This window comes from Gopherus evgoodei, chromosome 2, assembly GCF_007399415.2.
Source record: "Gopherus evgoodei ecotype Sinaloan lineage chromosome 2, rGopEvg1_v1.p, whole genome shotgun sequence".
NCBI lineage: Eukaryota > Metazoa > Chordata > Testudines > Testudinidae > Gopherus > Gopherus evgoodei.
The window spans coordinates 261,403,542-261,430,069 of record NC_044323.1 but is presented as its reverse complement, the minus strand read 5'-3'; the positions used below and the strand labels follow the sequence as shown (position 1 = coordinate 261,430,069).

General features: G+C 38.8%; 1 protein-coding gene across 40 annotated transcripts in view; it reads right to left on the bottom strand.

Moving 5' to 3' along the window:
- Positions 1-26,528, bottom strand: part of RIMS2 (regulating synaptic membrane exocytosis 2) — an 884,385-nt gene that overhangs the window by 325,849 nt on the left and 532,008 nt on the right. For 25 of the 40 annotated variants that reach the window (XR_003999196.1, XR_003999198.1, XR_003999197.1 and 22 more), the window contains 5 exons: positions 21,902-22,032; positions 18,929-19,100; positions 18,150-18,303; positions 7,587-7,613; positions 3,884-3,952 (listed from right to left, as the gene is read on the bottom strand). Coding sequence is in view for 37 of the 40 variants with exons in the window: in XM_030553644.1 (XP_030409504.1) it covers positions 3,884-3,952; positions 7,587-7,613; positions 18,150-18,303; positions 18,929-19,100; positions 21,902-22,032 (553 nt within the window). In the remaining 3 variants the exon portion in view is untranslated. The remainder of the gene's footprint in view (positions 1-3,883; positions 3,953-7,586; positions 7,614-18,149; positions 18,304-18,928; positions 19,101-21,901; positions 22,033-26,528) is intronic. The other 15 variants (XM_030553648.1, XM_030553649.1, XM_030553679.1 and 12 more) reach the window with 1 other exon arrangement.

Below are 26,528 nucleotides of genomic sequence, written 5' to 3'. Positions count from 1 at the left end.
GGTAATATAGTATTTATATGACAGAAGGAACAAAGAGCAAAGTGAGCTGTCATGCTAAATAAAATCTGCTATTAAATAAAAACCAAGAACACAAAATGAAAACATTGGGATAAGGAGGAAAAAAAGAAAAAAATGGAGAGTAACACTTGATGAAATGAAGGCAAATATTTAAATCCAGATGACACTGTGATGAGTTTGCAAACTGAGTATAAGAACCTTAAATGAGAGATGTATGTGGATGATGAGACAAGACAACAAGGAATACGTACATAGAGTGACTGCAGTACTGAAAAAGAGAGGCAATTAAATAGATTTTTCAAGGCCACAGGAACATTATACCTTTACCACCCACACAAGCAGCCCCAATTACAATGCAACCAAGGCAGTAGAAAAATCTCTGTTATGGCTTGAACATGCCAGAAAGATCCTCTCCTCACTGTTTTCTAGCTAGATAGATGAGGGGGCCAGACAGAGACTGAGACATTCACTAAATCCACAAACTAATCTAAAGAACTCACCAAATGAACCTAATGGTGTTCTGAGATCTGTACCAAGTGCTGTCTGAAGAAAGGAAGTGGAAAACTTCTCTTGAAAGGAAAGGAGGAAGTTTCAGAGCCCTGGGATCCAAAGCTTTCCATGGCTTGGTTTGCAAACTCTTGCAATTTTGATTTGTTCCTGATGTAACCCTTCTGCACATCAGAGTTGGCAGCAACAAGGGCTGGGTTCAGTATCTAGGAGTTACATTTCAATAACACAATGCAAAACCGGATCGAGCCCCCACCCAGAGACCTGGGACAATTACATATCGCTCCCCTGGGCACCTCTAAGAGGCAATACTTCCCCTCTCGCAAGCACAGAGTCTGAGTGTAGCAAAAGCCTTTTAATAAAGGAGGGAAACAATGCGGCATTATGTTGGGGAAACACCACAAACAGGATTCATAACACAAACCATGAGCAAAAGACCCACCCCCAAGTTAGTTTGGCAGTGTCCTTTTCCCCTCAGGGTCTTAAGTCCAGCACCCCAACAGTCACCCTACTCACAGTTTCTGTCCTTGGTCAGTGCAGCCCCCAGAGTTCAGAAGTTCTTTTGCAGAGTTTACCTCCCGCCCCTGCCCCCAACACACTCTTAACACAGCTCTCAGTGATTTCAGTTCTTAGTAACTTCAGCTCTTTAGTGATTTCAGCTCTCAGTTAGCAGGGGAGCCCCAGTGCTGGTGTACTCAGAACCACTAGCCCAAAGTAAGTCTAATGCTTAGACCTAGGTATCAGTGATTTCAGCGTTGCAGCATGTAATAAGACTCCAAATGGATTCAAAATTAACTCTGTTATTACACAGTGGAGAGAGGAGAGGTCAAAGTGGTGTTTAGGGGCCCACACTACCAGGTACACATACCTGCCTCCAGCCTCTCTCAGTTCACTGGGCTTTGGAACCCATGTCCCTTGCCTAGTAGGTGCTACTTAGTTGAGGGCAAGTCCCTCCATCATAAAATGCCAAGTATAGTTCTACTGTCCTTGATCACATAACCAGGACAACAACACCTTATTACTCCTGCCCCAATAACAAAAAGACTGGTGATCCCACAGCAGCCAAAGTGAGCATTTGGGCAAGCAGTCCTATCATGCAAACAAGATCAGCCCCTGAAGTCCTTTTCCACAACTCACCACCAGATGTGAGGGTAGAGCTCATTCTGACTGCTTACACTGAGAACTATTTCATGGTGAGATATTTGGAACCTTGGTCTTTAGTGAGACTAACTAACAGCAACCTGAGTGTTCTTTATACTAGAAGGAGGAGTATGATATTTTGGTCATTCTAGAACAGAATTTTTCTCATCCTGGACAGTCTACAGGGTTTGCTCTTCCCTAAATAGCTTCTCTCCTATAAGGAGCTGGCTATAGGGCACTGTTAGCCTGGAATTTTGCTTTTTCATAAAATTCTTCTGCCCATAAGATTATTGGTAAGCAGAAGAGAAGAAAAAGTCACCAGGCCCAAGGAGGAATCAAGAAAAGCTAGCTTCAAGTCATGTTTCTCCCAGGATTGCTCCATAGTTCCCTTGTGGTCCGGGAAACATGCTTGGAGCAGGGGAATCCTATGCCCTCTTTGGCCACTGAAAAAGTGCCAAGCAAGGAGAAGGATGAAGGAACTCCTAAAGAACACCTTGCAGGGTGAGGAGGAGTACCCTACAACTATCCTTCCTGAATTCTCAAGCATACAGAAGCTTATGGGGACGGTAGGGGACAATGACTGGCTGCATCCTGGAAAGCTGAATTTAAATAAATTATGATGTAGTTAAACTGGGATGACACCAAGCATTTTCAGATCACCTCCCTGTACACAGTTTTGTGAACCTTGTCCCAGGAACCTTGACTCAGGCCTGGTGCTTGCTATGGAGGTTGGGCTGTCTGTTTGATGCCTGCCCATGGAGGCAAAGAAACCAGAATGAAATCTTCTCTGAGGAGACAGAATTGGGGCCAGGAGACAAAAGCTGCAAAAGCAGCCAGACATATGGAACCATATCTCAGCTGCAATCCATCAAACCATCAAACATGCTTCTTCAAATGCAAACTGCCAGCTGGTTGTGTCTACTATGCAGCAGAATTCCCTCCAGATTCCAGTGTTCTCACTATTTCACTATGATTTCACCATAGAGTCTTCCAGATAACATAAGACCTGAATTCTGAGTTAAAAAGTTAGGGCTGGTCTAGACCAGGAAGATGCATCATGTTAGAAATGTGTTAACTAATATGATGTGCAGCAACTAGTGTTGACAAAGGCAAGTTTTAAAATGTATTCTCTGGTTATGGTAGCGAGGACCCTCAAGTTACTCATAATTAGTGAACAGTTAGTACACTAGGTACTAAGTTGTGTTTTACATTCTGTTAGTTAGATGTGTTCGTTAATAATGGTTTCTAACATAATTTCTTTCTCCACTGTAGACAAGGCCTATGACCATAAGGTAGTGATAGATATGGGGCCAAAGGTGGGCTGCAACAAAAAGGGAGAACTAGGTGTGAAAAAACTAGAAATGTTGGGGACTGAGCTAACAATCCAGACAATTACGAAGCACACCCGAGTCCAGAATGGTGCCTTTTGTAAAAGAAAGAGTTAAACATGACTGGCATAAGGACTTTTTCCTGTCACAGGATGTCCCTTTTCTTTTCTCTGTGGAATGTTTAAAGACCCAAAAGGATAGTGTAGGGGTTTTATTACTGTTATTTTTTCTTGATAAAAACAATTGTTGTTTTTTTCTATTTATTAACTTAGAAATATCTAGAAATACAAAATGTAGTCTCTTCTGGTTTTACTGATGGATGTCTTGTAGAATTCAGAGTTGTTTATTGCGAGCTCTTTGCATCTTATTAGAAGAAGCAGGGTGTTGGATCTTTGCCAACAATATTTTTTGTCTTAAATACTCATGAATCACTGAAATTAAATATCTGTTAACAAAACAAAAAGACTTTTAAAAACATATGGCTAAAATTCCCTTCCCCTCTCAAATGCTCAGCTTTCTGTGTCCTTGACTCCAGTGTTCTCACTATTTCGCTATGATTTCACCATAGAGTCTTCCAGATAACATAACACCTGAATACTGAGTTAAAAAGAAAGCACAACAAAATAAAACTCTTTTTTCATTTTTTTTGGACAAAATACATTATAAAGAAGCCAAAAAGGAAAAGGGGTCATTGCTTTTCCCCTTTACAAGTCATCTTTGTAGTTAATGCGTTAAGAAAAGCTAGCTCACAGCATCCTGGGTGTTTGTTAGAAAAATGTTTATTGAGTGCCGATTTATTTTTTACCAGGAGAAAAGCAACATTAAATTAGTACATGATAAATAAAAAAGCTTTTTACTGAAACTGGAAGAATGCATTTAGAAATTCATACCTGAAACTACACCAATTCCATCATCACAGTCATAGTCAGAGACTTCACTATCACTGATTCTTTTGGACCCTGCAGAAAAATAATTGTCACAAACATATCAGTGTTAATATTGTAGGTCGGAACTGCTCATGCAATAATAATAACCAAATGAAATGTATTTCAGACTACATAACTTGGCAAAAATACATAGATAAAAACAAGGAGAATCAGTATAGGATCCTCGGAACAGAAAGATACGTACATTATTGTAATGGTTATTGATTAGTGGCACATTAGCTATTTTCCTCTAAATTGATAAATAATAGTTCAAAAGTGAAAGAATGAAATCCAGCTGCAAATTACTGAAGTTATGCTATGTTTGCATATGTTTGTGCTTGTTTGCAATATGGCTAAACTCATATATAAACACTTGGAAGATGAATTATAGCTATTATATTAAATGAATGCTACGTTTTCTAAAAGGTAATGATAATCATTATTAGGGCTTAGCAGCTTCATATGAATAGTTTGCATTCTGCAAGACAAATTATAGCTATGAAAATTCAGAGGAAAAAAGGCATTTTAATGTTACCACAGCAAGCACAACACTTGTTAAAATAGCTAGAGCTTAGTTGGCAAAAGCAGATTCTAAATCCATAATTAGACCTAAAAGGTAGGTCATGTATGACAAATAAATGTGTTAGCCCCTGTTTGGCTTAATTTTACTTACACACACTTATCTCTTTCTTCTTTGGCATCTTGTAAGTACAGGAGGGGTGCATGCTCTGCCCAACCTGCTTTACTGCTGATATTGGAGTGTTAAAATCTGTATACTAGCATGTGGGTGATACTCAAACATTCATAAAAGAGAATGTACTTGAAATGTGGACAAGGCAATCTGTATTTTTTTGCATTCTGTAGTAATACATATTAAGAAATGATTACATGCTCACAACTGTATGTCAGCTCAGGCTGTTTGCAATCATCCACTAGCTATGAGACTTAAACTACTTGTCACCAGTCCTTGTCACGTGTGCAAGGTTTCTGATGGGTAGGAAAGGGACAAAGAGACTCAGAAGCATCACTACTCAGGGGAATGGAGATTATTTGCATATCTCTTAGGGTGGATCCTAGCCCCCTCTTCCATAGTAGGGAAAAACCCTATTGTAATAGAATCAGGGGCGTATAGCCAGATTGAGGATCCAATGAAGAGGATGTGTCCCCCCCGGAGCACAGTGCATGCCATTTTACATAGAATCACAGGGTTAGAAGGGATCACAAGGGTCATCTAGTGTAACTTCTCCTCCCACCAATGCCAAGATGCAGGGTTTGTTATGTCTAAACCATCCAAGACAAATGGCTTTCCAGCCTCTTCCAAATCATGAATGAAACACCATATTTATAAATGTTTTGAAGACAGACAGCTTTAGAAGGCAGAGAATTCTGGAAGACCTCCTGAAACTACTTTCCACATTGGACCAGATATTAGGCAGTGATGTAGATATCTGTGCAGAGTTCTGTCATGAATATCCCAGGGAGATATTGCTTTTACATGCAAGGTAGCACAGACATCTCCCAGGTTTACCACCTCTCAGCTGAATGCCTTAACCACTAGACTATGGACTCATTTCTCACTCTGTCTCAGGCCCAGTGTATATTTAATTACATATACAAAGTGGAACACATTCAACAGGACAGACTAAGACAGACATCAGAACAACGTATTGTCCAGTGGTTAGAGCTATCTCAAGATGGTAGATGGCCTTTTGGTGGCTCAGTCAGTTGGGGCTGAATTCACAAAAGGACTTAGGTGGCTAACTGCCACTTTAGGCACCTAAATCCAAGAATCAGGCCCCACTGGGAATCACCAGACCTCCCCCACCTCCTTGGCTTCCACAAAACCCTGGAGGTGCCTAAGCTCGCTTGGAACCTAAATGTTTGCAATAAAGTTCCCAAGGCATCTATGTTTCTGTCTCTGATCATGTGCAGAGCAGCTCCACACCAAGTGTCCCAATATGTAAGCCCCAGAGAAATGCAAGAACCAGGGGAAGACGTGTTCCTCTGCCTAACTTGCCTGCGGAGTGAACTCAGAGTTTGCCTACCAGACTGGGGCCCTATAGGCAATCTTACACAGGATGATGATGATAAGTGAATGTAGCCCTGTAGCGAGGCAGTAACCCCGCTCCTGCCCAGAAGGGCTTAAAACAGCCCTCTGAGAGGGCTGTGGCGGGAAACCAGTAAGCCTGGGCTGACTAGGGAAGCAGCCGCAGCTGGGCCATGCCCCAATCAGGCTGCAGCTGGGCCTATAAAGGGGCTGCTAGGCTGGTGCTAGAGAGTCTCTCTGGATGTTGAGAGGGACAGGCCTGGCTGCCGGGAGCTGAGCAGGGCACCTAGACTGGAGCAGGGCTGGGGAAAGGTCAGAGTAGCTGGGGAGCTCTGGCCTGGAAAACCCCTAGGCTGTAGGCCTGTCTAAAGGCCAAGAAGGGTACTGGGGTTGCAGTGGGGCATCCCAAGGGTAGGCAGAGGCAGCCGGTCCAAACCCTCCTTGCCAATGGTGAGTGGCAATTATACTGCAGTCCACCCAGTGAGCGGGGGCTAGATGGTGACTGGCAGTAGCCAAAGACTGAGACGAGATGGGGATAGGGGGTTGGGGGTTCCTCGGGGAGGGGAGTCCCCGAGAGACTGTGGGGTACTGCAGGGGCAGAAACCCTGATGTAGAGGGACACCGAGGTCTGGGAGGGACACGAGGGCCAACGGCAAGGCGAGACACTGGCCTGCAGAGGGCGCTCTGGAGGTTGGTGAGCTAATTCCCTTGACAATCAGCAGGCGATGCCACAGCAGTGAGTCCTCGCCCCGCTACAAGCCCCTTGGTCTAGTTTAGTGCAGCCCCTAAATTATTCTAATTTATGCCAGGTTTGAAACACAAACAGCCTTAGACTTAGGAAGCCACAACTGACTACCATGCAGCTCGCTCTCCCAGTTACATTCAGGCCCTGAGTATCAGTGGCTGAAGAGATTTTTGTGGACATAGTATTAGCTTTAATTTCTTAGTATTACATTTATTAAACATAATTAAAATATAATTAGGTGAACCAAATCTCAGTGAAGTTCATGTAATTAAAACTGTTTGACCTGGAAAAGTCCCACATGAAATGTGTGATAGAATTACAGTTTGTATTAGGAAGGCTTTACATTATTGGCTTATTTATATTTAATTAAGGAAAGCTAAGAGCATCACTTTTCTCTCTCAGATATAGCAATATATAGCTATATACAAAGACACTTATGCTGATATTAACAGTATCTTACTTACCACATTTCTGCATTCTTTAACTATTTAAAACAGTTCACAAAGCAGCTTCAGTACAAGTTTTCAATTTTAATAAATCTCTGACCAAAATAACTTAATATTTCCCCAGTATAATTAGTAAAGCATACTACAACTTATCTATCAAATCTCTATCTCCCCTCAAATAGAGACAGGCAAAACAAATATTATACTTTCAAAGTCACTGGAATTTCAGCCAGGTGTTCCCAATACCAAGATGTTGAAAAAATAAAGCCAGTACAAAGGACATGACTGAAAAGCACACAGAAAAGCCAAGGAACTCTTTAGCAATTTAAAATATGCACAGTACATAGCATAAGCACATCAATAAAATGTCAACTTAAACTGTGCATATATATGCAAGCAATAAACACTTCAGGCATGCTGAAAATTTACCTGAATTATAAGAATATAAGCCTTTATCTGCAAAACAAATATTAAAATGAAGTGATGTCATGAAAAAATACATGAAATCTATACATGTAACAGGGATGCTTAGAACCTGTGAATTTGCAATCACTTTTCTGTTTAGAGTGGGGGAGTTATGGCTGGCCATATTAATGCTTAAAGATTTCCACAAATGTATTTATTTCAAAGCAAATTAAATATAAAAGAGGAAAAACACAGTAATTAAACCACAACAACAATACTTTGGTCACCAATAGAAAGTCTACTTTTATTCCCAGTAATTCAACAACGTTGGCAAAGATACTCCAGTTGTTGCCTATTCTGAACTATAACTGTGAATAAATGTTTACTTTTGAATGGCAACCAGTCTGTTCAAATAATATTCAGTGATGTGAATTTAAATATAATAAAACAATAAATTACTATCCTTAAGTGATTGTGCAGTGCTTTCAAATTGAAGGCGTCTCCGGCAGAATATTATCAGCAGCATTCACTTGTGGCAATTCTGCCTGCTATTACGGGCTGGCACCTAAAAGTCCTGTTCCTGATTTACCACACCAAAAAATAAAGTCTCTGTCAATCTTCCCCTCCTTCCACCAACTCACTGCCCCCAGTTCTGCAAGCATTTACATATATAAATAACTCCATTCCTCCCAATAGCCCTACTGAGTTTGAGATTACTGGCATGAACAAAGTTATTCATGGGGGTACCAGCTTGCAGGATTTAGTTTAGTATTTGTATTCCTCCTATGCTTCCTCACATAACAGCTCAGCAGACTAAAACATTTATTTTGTTTGGTGGACTCTTTTAAATAAAGTTTGTCTCTTTTACAGGTCTCTAACTCTTATGCAATTGGACAAATTTTCCTAAACTTCAATTTTTGGGACAAAATTCATTATTTGATTATTTGCAAAAAAGTGAAAAGTCACTTTTGCATTAGCAGATTTGTAAAGCTACCACAGAAGGAGCTGATGCTACTGTCTCCACAACGCAATGAGAACATGATTGGAAGCCAGGAAGTCTTGAGTTCTCTTAGGCCATTAAGAGGCTCTAATAATATTTTGCATGAGTAACAACTTACTAATATTATTTAGACTTTGCAACAATTTTATAATGTTGTTAAATATAATTGCCCCCTTTTTAAAGATGAGGAAACTGAAATTCATTGAGGCTGTGATCTGTCCAAGGTCACACAGCATGTCAGGGTCAGAATCTAGAATTGGAACCCTAGTCTCCAGACAACTAGTTTGAGCAGTAATCTGCTAGATCAGTGTGCCCCCAAAGGCATGTCACTTAATCTCTGTGAGCTTCAGTTTCCCACTGTGTAAAGTGTATATGATGCTACTAACCTACCTACAAATGGCAATTCTGTCTATTATCAATTTTTTTTTGTTGGTAAATATAATTAAAATTAAAAGAGCCCTCTTCTCTTTCCACTAGACAATATAGTTTCCAGGGACCCATAATCACTGTATTCACTGATTCCTTCAGCAGAGAATTAGGCACCTAAATACTTTTGTGAATCTGGACCAAAGTTCCTTGATGTAATTACAGAGGGATGACTTTCTAAGGCTTTAGTTCTGCAAAGAGCTGTACAGAGGCAGATCTCCTGGAAGGCACAGGCCTATGCCCACGTGGAGATCATTGCAATATTGCACCTATGACTATTGAGCAGCCACCTTTGCCTTTACATAGTTACATGATAGAAACTGTAACATTAGAATAATTTTAAACTTTTAAACATTTTTCCAGAAATTATTATAAAATTAGATATTTATTATGCATAATCATTATATCAAGAGTCTTAACAGAATGCCCCCTTCTGGAACCAGAAACTTTTAAACCTTTTTAAATGACAACCTAATCTGCTATTTATATGGTGTTTAGCAAAATAAAGTTTGCCTCCAAATGGTTTAATTTGCTATGAAAACATTTTTTTTCTCTTGTGATTTCCATTTTTGGCCCTCTTGAATCAGAATGAAATTACTATGGGAGGAGAATAGTTCACTAACTTGGTTATATAAAGTAGCCAGACCTAGAGAACTATAAAAATACCCTAATTCCCTTTCACTACTTTTGGAAATTTTTGCTGGGCCTTCAAATGTTTTTGTGGTTCAATCACACTTTACTGTAGTCTCTTTTGAATTATCCAAAACAGCAGAAAATTCATAGCCTAAACAAGTTATCCTTTCAGAAGGAAAAATATTGGTAGTTTAAAGGCTCTGAGACACCCCTGTATCATGTTAAATACCTTTTGGTTAAAGGATTTCATAACATATCCATGTATAATAAGAATATAATACTGGTATTGATATTAATATTCTATGAACAAAACACTCATACATGCAAACCAAGATAACATGCCCAAGGCCTGTGTTCCACAAAAGAAAGGGGGAAATTATGTAAAATGTATGAAAGAAAAAAGTTGTTCTTGCTCACTAGAGTTAAATATCTGTAATATATTCTCCACTTGTGGGTTTGTGGTATTGCATGTAAAATACACGTAAAATGCTCCATATTATAATATTTAAAAATCATATGCCTCTCCATTAAGTGCGCCATGGCTACTGACTGGTGAGATAGAATGATTATAATTACCTCAACTTAAATTTGATGGTGGTGGCACTGATTTAAAATTATTTTATTGGCTTTCCATATTCACAGTACAGGAAACATGATATGTAAGGTCCTGATCCAGCAGTGAGATGTACGTGAGCGGACATCTGCCTGTGCAGAATCCCAGTGAAGTCAATGGGGTTTCTGCTAGCATGGATCTCATTGCAGGATCAGGGCCTACATGTACAATAGCCCTGTTTTCACAGGGTAAAATCGCAAACACGTTGCAATACTTATCTCAGTTATTATTAAACTTTTCAAATTTCAGCAATAACAATCAAGTCTCCTGTTTTTCACAAGTTGCAACACTACTGATTTGCAAACTTTAACATTACAGTGCAATAGGAGGGATGGCTTGAATCTTCATTATAAAATTCCATTCATCCCCACTTTGCTGAAGATAGAGAAAAAGCATTGCCTCTACACTCAAAGAACCGAATCCAGGATCTCCAATCCAGTCAGTGAAATTAACTAGCAGAGGAAACTTCTTTAGATTAGTTACCTGTGAACAGAGTCTTCTAGTTTGTTAAATTCCCCATGTTTCTGGTTGGACCTGAAGGTTTCTAGTAATGTAAAATTTGAAGCTTAGCTCCAGAAAAGATAACTTGTCTCCTGGTAAATTGTCCAACACTTAGCCATGAAGAGAACTGCAGAATGTATACGCTCATCTAGACCATTTTTTAGGGATACCAAATTTTTTCTTCTCATCCAAATTAATCAGGCTAAAAATTGGGAAAGAAATGTTTTGTTTTCCTATAGTATATGGAGATTTCTTTTGTTGCATATGCTGCATTCAGTCTTTGTCCCGAAATGCTGACGACCAGAATTTTTCTCTTACCAGAGTTCTTTTCAGTATCTCACTTTGGAATTATATGGGTTGGTAAAAGAGGTCCTCATTGACATTAATTCTAAGAACAAACAATATAAGATTCTTCATGTAATAAAACCAGTTAGGAATTTTCTTATTTTCAGATATTTTAAGGACTCTAATTTGATTTTCTAGATACTGCTTTTTAATTGTTTTGGCAGTTACATTCACTTTCACCTTTTCAGGATAATGCAGTTTGTCCATTATTTGCTGGTTCTCACAGTTAATTCCAAATGCTGTTATTTCTGAAAACTGCTACGTTTTTCTTTGAAGGTCACAGTTTGACATGAATTCATTTTTCCCCTTAGTGACAGTGCTCAGAATCTAAAACTTTTCTCCTTCAGGATCTCAGCCATATTACATATCCTTATGTGTGTAGGTTTCCACTCCTGTGAAAGTGCTAGAGAAGGTGTGTTCCAGAGGGACTGAAAAATTCTGTTTTGTACATATTCTTCTTTTTCGGCATCTCACCATTATCAATGTTGTCAACCCACACTCTGTGGTTAACAGATCAATAATTCAGGGAAGAGTGTGGTTCTAAAGCTGTAAGAATTGAATCTGCTGGTTTTTTAACACTAAGTAAAAATAAACAACAATTCAATTATTTTAAAAATATCTTAAACAAGTTTTAATAAACAAAGGGCATATGTCTCTATAAACAAAGCGGAATTAGTATAGAATTAGTGCCTCAAAATATTCAATAATCTTACACCTTCACCCACTACTCAATATCAGCCCACATGACTCAAATATAAAACACTGTCCACTCCTCATACCTACAACTGCAAATAATTGAAAAATCTGAACCAAATATATCTTGCTTTTCAATGTGAAGAATACTACGTATGTACCCTGGGAAACACAGAGAGGAAAAACCTTCCAGATTTGCAGGTCCACAGTACAGAAGACTTGCCTCTCAACCTCTTGAGTTTAAATTGTAGAACTACTGGTTGTCTCAGTTCCATTCGTCTGAACTGCTGTATTGCATAAATGTGATACCATACCACAATATTTACTGTACCTTACTTATTAACTTTTCCATGGAATTTGTGTTATTTTCTACATCCTGTATGAGAAATGTCACAAATACCACAGTATAATGATCAACTACAGGGGGTAAATGCCAATTTTTTTTAATTACCTATAATTTTGTGCCTACAATCAGTTGTCAGAAGGAAAATAATGCAAATAACTCCCCCGTTACATTATAGAAGTGCCTGGATTTTTTTATGCACAGCTGATTTAGGGTGCATAATTGGAAGCTGGGTTGAGGCTGTAGTAAAAATGTAGCCCTACTTATGATCCACTTATGATCAGTGAGATGGACATTTTACGTTACCATAGACCTTATATGCTATATGAAAAAGCTTAAAACATAGTCATTGTATAAGAGCCAAACAGTGTCATTTGAATAGTATGGCATCATGAATTCCCTTGGCTGAAAGGCTACAAGAAGTTACATTTTTATGTTTTTAATATTGTATATTTGAGTGTTTTGCAGTAGCTGTAATTTATATGTGTATATATGAGATACCTCCAGAAAAAATGCACTGCATTTCTCAATAGAAAGTCCAGGAATTGGATAGTGCGGGAGGATTGGTTAAGAATACAAAGTCCTTCATCTGCACCAATTCAAATCCAGCACAGGCTGGAGATAACTGAAACTTGTTACCATCTGTTGTATGTTCAGTGACATAAGTGAAAATCAATGATAGACTAATTCTTAGTGGACATGTCTGTATCACAAAATCTGTCTATTCAGAAATAATCGAGGAATAAATGGGTATGGAAACTGAACTACTCTCTGCTAGAGTTGGCCACTGCAAACCAGCATATGGGGTACTGTGGAAAGCTTGCTCTACACCACTGGCTGTGCACAAATACAGAAATGCATTCTTCATTCTTCTGTCAATCTGTTAGTTTTCATGATCACTAAAATTCACTGACGCTAAAAAGAGAATTGAAAGTGCCACAAGTAAAATACCATATCCCCAACTCTAGCAAGAAAAGAAAGAGGGTGGGTGTAGGCGATTCTTTTATACTACCTTCAGAGAACAAAAATTAAGTAATTTTCTTTCCTTTAAAGGTAGAACTACACTAATTTGGAGACTATAAAGCCCAGATATGCCTGCATATGAAAAGAAAAACAAATATCCTTGTAATTCAAAATCTTTTTTGAGAGAGTTACAGTACCTCTAATACAATAAAAATACCTATTTTTTTAAAATAAGGAGTGAGATATTCTAACAGCAACAACTTTTGTATACATGAACTAAGACCGCTCTTAATTTACAAACTAACAATAATATACTTAGTGTCGTTCCAAAATACAAATAGGAAGTGGGAGGGTTGAACAACTTTTGTCTCAACCTGGAAACAGTTTTTGTAAGCCCGGTAGCTGAAAGCAAGATTCACTATGCAATACACAGTTGAAGCAATAAGTGCCAAATGAAAGAAAATAGCTGGACTGACTTTCTAAGGGATTTTGTTTGCTCCAAAACAAAAACTAGGGACTTTTAAAAGTCTGCACATGTAGAAATACACCAGGACAGAGCATAGGAAATAGAAAAAATATAAACAAGATGACTGATTGTTGTGGAACTCTGAGACCAACTTGGAAGGTATCTGCATATCTAACACAATATCACTGTCTCTTCATAAAATCATAGTCACTAAAGCTTGGAACTCAGTTGTCCTATAGGTTGAATTCACTGACACCAGACATAACATTTTCTGTCTAAGAAACTTGATTTTACAAGTATCTCTTTGCTCAAAATTAAGTTTCATAATCTGAGAACTCCATTCATATTCCATTATACAGAAGACTTTTTATCATACATTCAGTAAGACCTTCATAAGTCAAAAGACATGGTAAGGCCTTCAGTTTAGCTGAATCATCTCTTGAAACCTCCAACAAAAAGAACAGGAACCATTTATTTCTTCACCATTATGGTGTTATTAGTAGAATATAAACACTCTCTTCTCGGTGAAGTCAGAGGGATACGCAAGTCTGTTCCCCAAGCACTCTCATGGCTCTCCCACTTTCTTCTGCAAGAAACTGATACTGATAATTTTAAACTTGGAGATGTGGCAAATAAGTTTAATTCAGGCATACTGCAGTTCAAGAAATATATAATTTTCCAGTTCCTGATGCAGGGACAACTCATGAGATTTAATACTGCTCAATGGTATTAGTTATCACATAGTCCTTTTCATATAAGAATTCCTAGTGAATAATAAATTTCAGTTTGGACATTTTCCCAGTCCCAAATCTGGAGAATTTCAGTTCCAAAAGTCATTGTTCTGTATTTCTGTGCTTGCAAAACTATGTCAATTTAAATTGGGACTAATTTATGGGACACTAGGTTTTAAAATCTTGAAGTACATACTGTCTAGGAAAGTGAGGAGAAGTTTGGACTACGAGAGGGATCATGATTCTGAAATTCTTCTGAGTGGGCTTCTCATCTCAATTTGGACACACATATTATTACTGAAATTTAGACAGGCTTGTGTCATAAAGAGAAATGTATGAAGGTTCCAACAATTATAATGAGCACTTTAAAGTTCTTCTCTGGCTTTAAACTACTTCTCTGGGTCACAGCTACATTGAAATGGAGAAGGATTTCTGCACTAGTCCTGACCTCCAGCCAGAGCAAACATTTGACATCATGAAACCTTTGATAAGGCTTTCCATACTTGCTTTCATACAGGCTTACAAGATTGTTCCGGTGAGGCCAGGAATACAGAATATACCCCTTAGATCTGAAGGTATGAGGCAATATATTTGCTCAAATCTTGAATCTAGTATCATTATGAGCTTTCCCGTGATGTTATCTGATTAAAAATGACCATGTAGATCATTGTTGCTACCACTGTGATATAATTTTAACAAATCTTGTACAAAGATTGTCAAGTCAGGTGTCCATGGAAAGGCTATGATTTGCTGAATATGATTATGATATTTGTATGTATGTATTATTTTTTTTGAAGTTATAAATATTGGCTCTATGCCTGGATTTCAAATGTTTGCTCCTTGGGTAATGCCCACAAGGTATTTAGCCTGTACATCTTGAAGGAAATATTCAAATTAAGTGGCTCATTGAGGAACACTTAACTCACAATGGACCCTGGGAGACACCTATTTACACTTAATAGACTTTCCTGATATGACTAAGCAAAATCAGGCATACACATGTGAGTTGACCATGTGACTCCAAACTCCACCTCTTACCTGATATTTTCCACTAGCTGTGTTGAGGGCTTTGTTTGAAACAATGGATTTCCCTCAACATGGCAGAAGCTATAAAAGGTCCTGGAAACATCTTCTTTTTGCCTCTTTCCTGCTCAAAGCTCTGGACTATGGACTTATACTAATGGGAGCATTCTAACCAAGGGACTGAGGTCCTTCCAGTGATTTGGAAGCAAACAGAGACTTGATTTAAGCCAGCAGTTTATTCCATCATTGCTACAAGCCTGAACCAAAACTTTGCAATTATTGGATGTATTTGATTCCTTTAACCAATTTTAACTCTCATCTTTCTTTCTTTTTATAAATCAAGCTTAAGATTTTAGATAATAACAGATTGGCAACAGCGTGATTATTAGGTAAGATCTGAGTTATATATTGACCTGGGTGTGTGGCTGATCCTTTGGGATAAGAAGAACCTTTCATTTGATGAAATTGGTTGTAAAGGACCACTTATCTTGAAGTCTAGTGTTTTTGGTGGTGATGCAAGGACTGGAATGTCTAAGGAAACTGCTGTTCTAACATCTTGTTAACCAATGTGGTGAAACAGAAGTTTACCTTTGTTGCTGGTTTGGTATATCTTAAGGGAGAATAACAGCCAATTTTGGCAGGGCCGCCAGAGGATTCAGGGGGCCTGGGGCAGGGACAGGCCTTTGGCAGCAATTCAGCAGCAGGTCCCTCTTGGAGGGAAGGACCCGCCGCCAAATTGCTGCCGAAGATTGAAGGGGCGGTGGTAGAGCAGCCTAAGTGCCGCCGATCACAGCGTTTTTTTCTTTCCGCCACTTGCGGAACTTGTACTCACCGGGCGGCACTCCGAGGCATCGGGAGCACTTCAGCGGCAGGTCCTTCACTCGCTCCAAGTCTTCCGCTGAACTGAAGGATGCGCTGCTGAAGACCTGGCGCAAGCGAAGGCCCCACCGCAGAAGTGCCGCTGAAAACCCGGAGCAGCTCCCGGGGCCCCTGCAGGGCCTGATGCCTGGGGCAAATTGGCCCACTTGCCCCCCCCAGGTAGCCTTGAATTTTGGGGTGTATCTGCCCTATTTCTCAGCAGTTTGTCCTGAATATGGTATTCTCAGTTGTGACCCACGGAGGCATGGTTACACCCCCAAAACAAAGCAATTAGCTGTTATGGTTATCCACAATGGCTTGCTACTCAGGGTTTAAATATTTTCTGAAAGCTAGGGAAAAAATGAACTAAATACCAAACAGAAAGCTACTCTAGCACACCAGAAAAGTTGAGTTTAATTTTTTTTTTAATTTACAGAAAAATTAACTGCAGGAAATGAAGAAGGAACAAAATAGTTAAAAACCATAAGAATTTGTCAAAAACAACAACATAGCTACTGAGAAGGATACTGGATTGAAAAGGAGAGCCTCATCTGTCAGTCAGAACGAGAAAATCTGACTAAGTATAATGATAATCTCACTGGTAGAAAGTTATGTATCACAACTTGATGCAATAGTTTATCAATTTCAGAATATTATGATATGGAGCATTCCAATTCCTCTCATAATCAGCTGCACAACCTCAAAGTAGACAACTATTACAAATACTTATGTTTATGAGCTTAATTACTGGACAATCCATGTGGCGTTTATAATATACTGAATGTTGTTTGGGCTCCATTGTCAAAAACAAAATTTAAAAAATAATTATCTTTTCAAGGTACACAAATATGTGCAGGGAGGGAGAGAGAGAACATGAACAAAAAAAAATCTTATAAATTGATTTAAAATTTTTTTTTTTAAAAATCTGTAGGACTTACGAAGGATATTTTACAATGCCTACAGAAATTTTGTAAGGGTAAATCACAAAGCACAACTTTGAAACACTGACTCAATAAATAGTGACGATGAGTCCTGTGACACCTTATAGACTAACAGAAGTATTGGAGCATAAGCTTTTGTGGGTGAATATCCACTTCATCAGATGCATGTGGTGACCACATGTGTCTGATGAAGTGGGTATTCACCCACAAAAGCTTATGGTCCAATACTTCTGTTAATCTGTAAGGTGCCACTGGACTCTGTGTCGCTTTTTACAGATCCAGACTAAAATGGCTGCCCCTCTGATACTTGACTCAGTAAAATAATTTAAATGGTAAAAAGAAAGAAGGCAATTAAACAAGATTTGGTCATACCACTTATTTTCTGCCTTAAGTACCCATTACATTTTCCTCTACCAACTCAGTGTAAGTTCTTTTGTTAACACTTCTGCTATTTACTTCAACCTACCATTGACCTCTAATATTGTACTATGCAAAATAGAGTTATGAACCACACTTTTACTTGCAAAATCAAACAAAAACTTTTGCATGGCAAATGATCTGACAATTTAGAATTGTCAGAATTTAACAAAATGTTGAACATGCTCTTTTTACTGTAGTGATAGTATCAAAAGGCAGTAATAAACAATTGTATTAAAGTCAATACATGCAAAATTACGTACAAGTCATTGTGCTTCATTTTTAAAAAAGGTTTAGAAGACAAAGTTACTGTGCTTTCACTTTGGGTGTACAAGCAGATTACAAGGTCCTCAGCTGGTGAAAAGTGGCATAATTTCATTGACTAAATTAATTTCCTTCAGCTGAGGATCTGGCGCATATATTTTAAGAAAGAATGCATTGTCATGCACTATTCGCCGTTAGCATTTTGAGTATTTCAGATGCTCATTGGCAATCAAAAGGCACTGATTAATGGCAATGAAAAACAAACACAATCTCAACTTCTGCTTTTACAAATCTTTAGCTTAGAATGTAACATACTGTACAGACTAATTTAGATGAGATACACATGACATTAGTATTATTAATAACCTACTTTGTAACCTCCGTGTAGGGCTTTCACCATGTAGCTGTCTGCGTGGCAAATATGGTGAGGGATGGGGAAGTGGCAATGAGGAAACATCATGTGTCTGAAGTTTGTACCAGTGAGGTTCATCGTCTAATAGTGCTGTCTCTAGCTCAATAAGAATCTACAAAAGAAACAAGGGCAGGTGCTACAGTGGAACACTATTTTAAAATAGGTATTTCTATACATTTTATTCTATTCATTCTTTTAATGTTAAACATACACATTTGAAATTCAAGAGGTCTTGCATTCACTCAAAATGAGCCATCAAGACACTTAGGAATATAGTACTTCTAACAAATCTTGACACCAAATAAGACAAACATTTCTAGCTTTAACAGCAACCTTAGCAACTTAATAACAATCTGAACAGTATCTAAACATCTTGGGACAAATTAATAAACAATCATATTTCAACATCTTCAGTAAAGTTATGCCAGGGACAAATTTGGACCATTATCAACAATCCTCAAATTATATGACTTTTTGAAACTATGTGCATGCTGTTATTAAGACAGAACAATTAAAGAATGTATCTGATACCAATATTGCATAATACATTTCAGGTAACTTTTAGGAAGAGTTACTATTAAGCAGTCAAATACGTGCAGAAGTGTCAGCTTTTTTGTTTACATCAGATAAAAATATTTTATTCACAACAGCGAAGGAAATCATCACTCATCCATGTACTATTGACAAAGTCCCCAAACTACTGATTGATTATGAAGAGTCAAAACAGTTCCAAATACCTCTCCTAAAAATTCACTTTCTTCCTCACGAACTCGTGCTTGGTCCCAAAGGGTAATCTCCAACATTCGTTCTCGAAATTCTCTTCGATGAACTGGAGAATAAATGAATGTTTGGTTCCATTTGGGTTCCAATGTTTTCTTTACTGTTTTTGTTCTTCTTTTGTTTTTATCACTGCAAAGAGCAATTTAAACATTAAAGACTTCCAAAACCTAGTACATTGTACTAAGCATTTTGTTAAATGCATGATGTCTTAGAACAGTGGTAATCTGTGTGTAGTTTGAAAGACTAACAATAAACCAGAAGGACATCAGAATAAGGAGTTTCTGATGAAAAAAAGATTAGGGCCTGGGACTGGTCATAATTTACAGTTTTGTATTCATGAAGTGTATTTACAAAATTCATTAGTTTAAAACTTGCTTTTTTTTTGCATCATTCAACTGCTGTACTAATAAGGGCTGGCTCCAGGCATCAGCCCAGCAAGCAAATGCTTGGGGCAGCCAATGGAGAGGGGTGGCACGTTGGGCTCTTCAGCGGAAATTCAGCGGTGGATCCCTCAGTCCCTCTCAGAGTGAAGAACCAACCGCTGAATTGCCACTGAAGACTGAAGCAGCAGCGGTAGAGCTGCAGCTCACGATCGCGGCTTTTTTTTTTTTTCCTGCTTGGGGCGGCAAAAACCCTGGAGCCAGCCCTGGTATTAATTTATATATTTTTAACAATATAATGAAGATACTGGCACATTTGCAAATACTCTAAGTATAACATACTAATTATATGGATAACAATTGTGTTATTTGTAAACTCCTAGCAGCTAGATGTTGGAACAACATGTTAACTATCTAGTTGAATTTTATCCATATTGTTAAAAGAAAGAATTTTAATTGCATATTTCAACACTCAAGATTTGTTCACCATAGAGAACTAAGTTATATTGGACATGTTTTTCCAGTGAAATTTGTTTAGTCAGAGCTTCACATGCTCACCTAATAAAATACTTGAGTTGTTTAACTGCACTTTTCCTCTAGCAGGTTACTTTTCCATGCACAAGAGATTTATTTTAGCCTACTAGGTTTATTCTTCAGAGGAGAGAAAAAGCAATTTGGCTGTCAGAAGAAAACTAATTCAATAAGACAAACTGCTGTTTCTTTTATATATGAGAGGAAATACCAGGAATAATTAAAAGAAAAATTCGATATTCCTCACATAAAAGAAAATAAAAAGAATAACACAAAGTATTTCTTGTAAAACATTACCAAACCATAGTAAAATTCCAAAATATATCATTATTGGTATTGTACACATTATTTTATTTTAATAATATATTTCTATTTATTTTATATTATATTTGGGGATTTTTTTTCTTCTTTTCATCACCTGACCATCCTTTTCCAACCTAGGGTACAGGGGTCTTTCTGCCCATATTTCATTGCATGATAAAAGCTCTAATTATCTAACTCTATGAAAACAGAAATTATTGATGAGAATATTGATCTTCAAAAAAGTGGACAAGATAAATATAATAAAACAATGAATCTGAACCCCAGCTTGCACAGATCTTTGCCTACTCCATTGTCTTCAGTGATACTATGCCAATTTCCGTGAGCTGAGGATCTAGACCAGTATATTTTATTAGGCCAATGGTTTAAAAACCTTTAAGGTAAAGAGGCCTAACTGGGACCTTTTTGTAAAAAAGCTTTTGAAATACAGGAACACATAAAAGATATCACAGTATCCAAGTTGACATAAAATGGATAAACCATTCTTCTTCGACTAACTTCACCATTTTATCCTATTTCAGGGTACTTTACCATACTGAATATGGTGAAGATGAAAAGGACAATCTTGCAAGGAGTTGAGCACCCTCAATTCCTATTGAAATCAATGGAAACTGAAGGTACCTGGCACCTTTCATGATTAGACAATTCTTTCTAATTAAATATTTAAGGTTAACTGGCACTGCCCCAGACAAGGCTGAGGAGAGATGGATAGGAAGGCAGAATCTCCAGGCTGGGAAACATTTATGTACAGTATAACAAACAAATGCAGTAAAAATACTTATTTTAAAGATGCATATTATTCTATCGCTCCATCAATCAGTTTTTTATATACTGATTCCACAATTTACAGCAAACCTCTGCTATATTTCACAACATATCACAAAATAAAGCCAAATGTTCCCCTCTGCCAACAAGAGCAGAGGAAACACAGATCAGCAGTTCCAGTCAGAGGGACTCCTCTAACTGTTCCCCTTCCCTCTGACCCAATGGAAACAACTACATTCACAGAATCAAGCACTGAGATAAAAGGGGGCAGGGGTGGTAAAGGCCCCATCACACGATCTTCTCCTAAATGCCATGGGGATTACTGGTGTAAGTTAATATCAATACTGTGTAGTGAGAAGGGCCTACAGTTAAAGCTGAGGGTTCTCAGCATGTCACAGGTTTGGGTCCTCATCAGAATTAACTTGCCAGTACCATAATTTGAGACTCATGGTTTTTGGATGCCAAGCCCACTTCCTGTTTTGCTGTGGGGATGGGAATGGGGGGGGGACAATGAATGTCTTGAAGAAATTATCAGTCAGAAACTCAGTGAGTCTATATCTGTGGAATTTCCTGTCCCCTACACATGAATAACCTACCAGATAATATGGCCTTAAAATATTAACAACAGAATTTGCAAACAACAGCTCCTCATGCAATGCAGACGGGTTTATCTTTAGTTTTCCACCTAATAGTTAATCAAATTAACTTCAGTTAGATTATTTTATCAACAGAAAATAGTATTCAAAGAAATGTAAAACCCGTTCTTCACTGTTATACAACATGTTCAATCACTAAATTCCATTCTTTAAGACTATTCTATAAGATCTCATGTATGACCAGTATTAGCTAGCAATCTCTTTTCAACTCTGCATGCTATCTGAATATCTATTTTAACTTCTACTAACATATCCCTTACTTTCCCCTTGACCCTACCTTCTGTCTGGAAGAAAGTAAATTTTAACATAAGGATTCCTTGGCCTCCCATCTTCCCTTGAAGGAAGATCCTTTGCTCCCAATATTGTGACTATCAACTGATGACCAACTTTGTCATACCACAGCTTTATCTGTAATGAGAAAATATGCATTAATCAGCTAATTTCTTTAACCATCTAGCACACTATTCTTCCTCCCAATATGCATTTTACTCTTCAACCCCTCAACTGTGATGATTTTATTGACTATTAAAACATAGATAATTTGTATTCCATTTTGTAAATTGTAGTCAGGCAGAAAAATGAAATGATACACTGTAATAACTTCAATGTGTAGCAAAAGTTATTTCATTAAAAAAACAAATATATATGCATATTACTTCGTTCTCATTGATTTCCAAGTAGTGAACTGTTTAAAATTATGTTCCTTTTGTAGTTTTGGATTCCGCTGTATGGTATTTAGCTACATGGGGTCTTTAAATATTTTTCCATTTCTAAGGGCTCTATTCAAAATGAATGAATGTTTCATATCCTGTTGGGAAGGAAAGACTATGGAATGAAGCCATAGGCATTATGGATCTGTTCAAACGATATTCAGGATAATTTTGGAGGCATGTTTATGTTCAATTCTCAGGAGCTTCCACAAACAGATGAAAGGGTGGGTGAATGTTTCATTATGATGATTCACTCCTCAATCCAACTCAGCATAATAACAAAACCAACAGGTCAAAAAATATTTTATTTAGCTGTACAAGTTGTATTTATTATTAATTAATCTCAGAGCTATATTAGCCATGGAGTATCCTTGTAACTGCAGGTATTAGAAGTTCATAACAAACTGCTATTTAGACATTCCAGCCTAAACATTATGCTTCTAAATATATATTGCTCACATACAGGGCATACCTACATTAGACCATTGCACTCTTTCAGGGGTAAATGGTGTATCCATAGCAGGATTAAGTATTAAAAATAATCATGGTATCACATGATAGTGTGATAACACCACTGTGACATCATTCAGACAGGCTCTGTACAAGAAAGTCTGCTCCAGACAGAAGAAGATCTAGACATTTTAGAGGAAGCAGCAGTTATTAGTGGCACCTACTAAAGCCAGGGAGGGGAATACTCATTCCTGTCACTCACACCCACCATAGCTGCCCATTTCCAGGCACAGACACATCCCAGCGGACGTAAATCTTGTGATGGGAGCTGCCACCACCACAACTCTTAATGGGCAGGAGATTGGGGGCTGACGCTACCTCTGCTGATCCCAACTCACCTTCTTTGGTTAGGCCAGGTGAAGGGGAAACTCAGCTAGCACCACAGCTCCTAGTCTTCAGGCAACCAGAGATAGGCCTTGGCAGCTGGCACACTTCTCAGGTCATATGACAAAAACACAAAAGGCTGGCTCAGGCTTCCGTAGTTCCCAGTACTTCAGTGAGTTTGGTAGAACATGACCACTAACACTCTACTTATTTTCTGGTAGACCAGGGCCTCTCTCCTCCCCAGTCCATGACTATGGTGTCTAACATCAGCCAGTGATATTCAAATGGATGCTCAAAGGAAGGAGAAGGCCTCTGTTCCCCACTACCACTTCCTCTAAAATTTCTCTTCAGAGGAAGAGGGGGCCTCCAGCTCACTAAGAAGCTTCGTGGAGACACCTCTGTACTCCCAGTTAGGTGGCTCTATGACTACTCCAAACAGAAGACGGAGGTAGCAGTGCTACCTTCAACATCTTCAACTCACACAGAGAGCTCTAGAGGGCTGTTCCCCCAATCACTCAATTCAGAGGGCTCTAGCAACCTTCCCCCAAACTGAGGATTGACGTTCATTCAAGTTGGACAGCTGGGTGGTGAGGGCTGCACTGACAACACCACAGCAAAGGTGGCCTTAGTCACCCACCCTTCAACAGATAGTCCTGGGAAAGGTGTTACTCTATCCTACATGCAGTAGGCTCTGTTGTGAAGTGCCCACTTCTCATCATCCAACTAGAGGAGTCACTGTGTCTCCTTCAGCAAAGGGCTCTGAGAGGGGCTGTCCCTGACCGAAAAGATGTCTTGGAACCCCACCCACTCACAGACAGGTCACTAGGGAGGTTCTGCCTCACCACATCACTCCCAAGCAGAGAGCTCTGCGGGTAGGGGCACTGTCAATATCACCCCGGCCTAACCAAAGAGTACTATATGGATTGCCGCTGCTGCTACCACCAACACACCTGAGCAGGATTTTCCCTGCTCTGTGTTGCTGCAGGCCAGACCAAGCATCAGAACTGAGAGCAAGGAGCCAGTTTCGCATGTGTTCTCAAAGAGACCTCTGCTGGGCCCAGGCAGCATGGAGGAGGAAGCTGCCTGATTGGAATGCTGAGGGAGAAGAGAAGGACTGAGAGGGGCAGGTTACAGGAACAGATTGGGACAAGGAGGCTGGAATGGGGAAGAGGGAAAGTGGGACTAGGAGTTGAGGTTGGGGTGGGGAGATTGAGACTGTGATTATATGAGGAACAGAGTGGGAGGCAGAATCTGGAAGAGGAGACTGGTAACCACTGGGGTGGTTGGGAGAAGTGGGGGGAAAGGAGAGACAGATCTTACAAGGAGCCATGAGCATAATAAAGGTAGCTATTGTATGCATGATCCCTGCTTCTGTTGTTGCAGAAATTGGAAGGTCTATAGTGAATGAGGCAGGGAATTACAGGAAGAAAATGGAGAGTCTCATTTTTAAGGCAGTTGAATACTCCCCTCAGGAACTGGATTCTATCCCTGCTTTGTCAACAAGATCCTATGCAATGCTGCGCAAATCCCTTAAACCAAACTTCTTATAGGTGGTCACTAATTCTGTGTTCTACAGGTGCCCAACTTGAGACCCCATGGTCTTATTATAGAAAGGCTGAGCACTCACAGCTGGAACTGAAGTAAATGTGAGCTGTGCTTTGAACATATTAATTGTTATATAATGCTAAGTAGTATGAAAAATCAGGCATACTAGGCATCTTAAAGTGGACACCCAAACTAGTGGATCATTTTGACCTTAATCTCTTTGTGCCTTAGTTCCTCATCTGTAAAATGGGGATAATGCCACCCCACGCACACATACCTCCATTTCACAGGGCTGGTGTGAAAATAAATTCAGTAATGTTTGTGAAGCACTCAGATATTATTGTGATGAGCACCACAGCTATTCCCATGATAATTCTGTCTTTAATGTTTGGTAGGGGCACATGTTGTGTGTACAATATATTATACACTTTATATAGACAGTTGTATGTTACAGATGTAAAAACAAAATGTATTTATACCTGTTAACATTTTGGTATCTTTGACTTCTTCACTGATTTGTTCCAATCATTGCTGCACATGTCTTGAGGTGTGGAGATGCATTCTCACATAACTGCATGCAGAGGTCACAGCTGAAGGTGACCACAAGCTTTATTGGCATTCTTTGCCATACAAACTCTGGCTCTGTGATGACTATGGTTAGCACCACCAACCTTAGTGGTATTGAGCTTTGCTTTTTTTCTCCTTTTATATATAATGTGCACAATTATTTTATGCATTATAATTATTTTTATAATTATAATGTTTTGTAGGTGAAATAATATGTTGTTTTCTATTCTGTGTCATTTTCAAGCAAATGATACCTCAGGGGGATGAGTTGGTTTAAATTTTCATGTAGATTAAGCTTCTATAAATGCAGATGTTACTCTTCAGGTGGGGAAGTTTCTGGTGTAGCTGACATGAGCTTTTGAGTACCTTCCCAAAATAAAGAATGGCTCCTGAGCATAGCCAAAACCAGATTAATGCTGTCTTGGCTGCTCTCTGGCCTGCTGGGAACAAGTACAGGAGGAGTGCTAACAGGTAACAATGGGTGCAGCTCTTACTGAGGGCAGGAAAGAGTATTGTAGGGCTGAGCTAGGAGAACCAACTTCACCTATATTTTCTGTATACATGCACAATGGAATGTCATGGATTGATCTGCTATGGAAATGTATTTATTTGAAAATGTTACTGTTCCTAGCAACACTTGTGAACAAGAAAAACCAAAGCTCTCTGTGGAGATTTCTGGAAAACTATACACATGAATAACTTAAGATAATGCCCAAGCACTCACAAATTAGGGCTGGTCTACACTACAGGGGGGATCGATCTAAGTTACACAACTTCAGCTACATGAATAACGTAGCTGAAGTTGACGTACTTAGATCTACTTACCGCGGTGTCTTCACTGCAGTGCGTCGACGGGAGATGCACTCCCATCAATTCCCTTTGCAAGTCTCGTTGAGGTGGCATACTGCTAGAGCGATTGGTGGTTGATTTATCGTGTCTATACTAGACACGATAAATCGACCCCCACTGAATGAATCGCTGCTTGTTGATCTGGCCAGTAGTGTAGACAAGTTCTTAGATTGAGCCTAGTTTAAAAGCATAACTGCCAGGAAATCATGGCTATTCAAGGTGCCTACCTACACATAAATGTTTTCTCTAGCAGGCTCATCCTGTTTGCCAGCACTGATATATTGGCAGTGTATACATTGTTATACTTGATTAAACTCATTGATATTTGTGTGGCAAATTGAAAATGCAAAGTAAGGAAGGACAGGAGTGCACAGCCAATTCTCGCTGTTAGGCTAATTA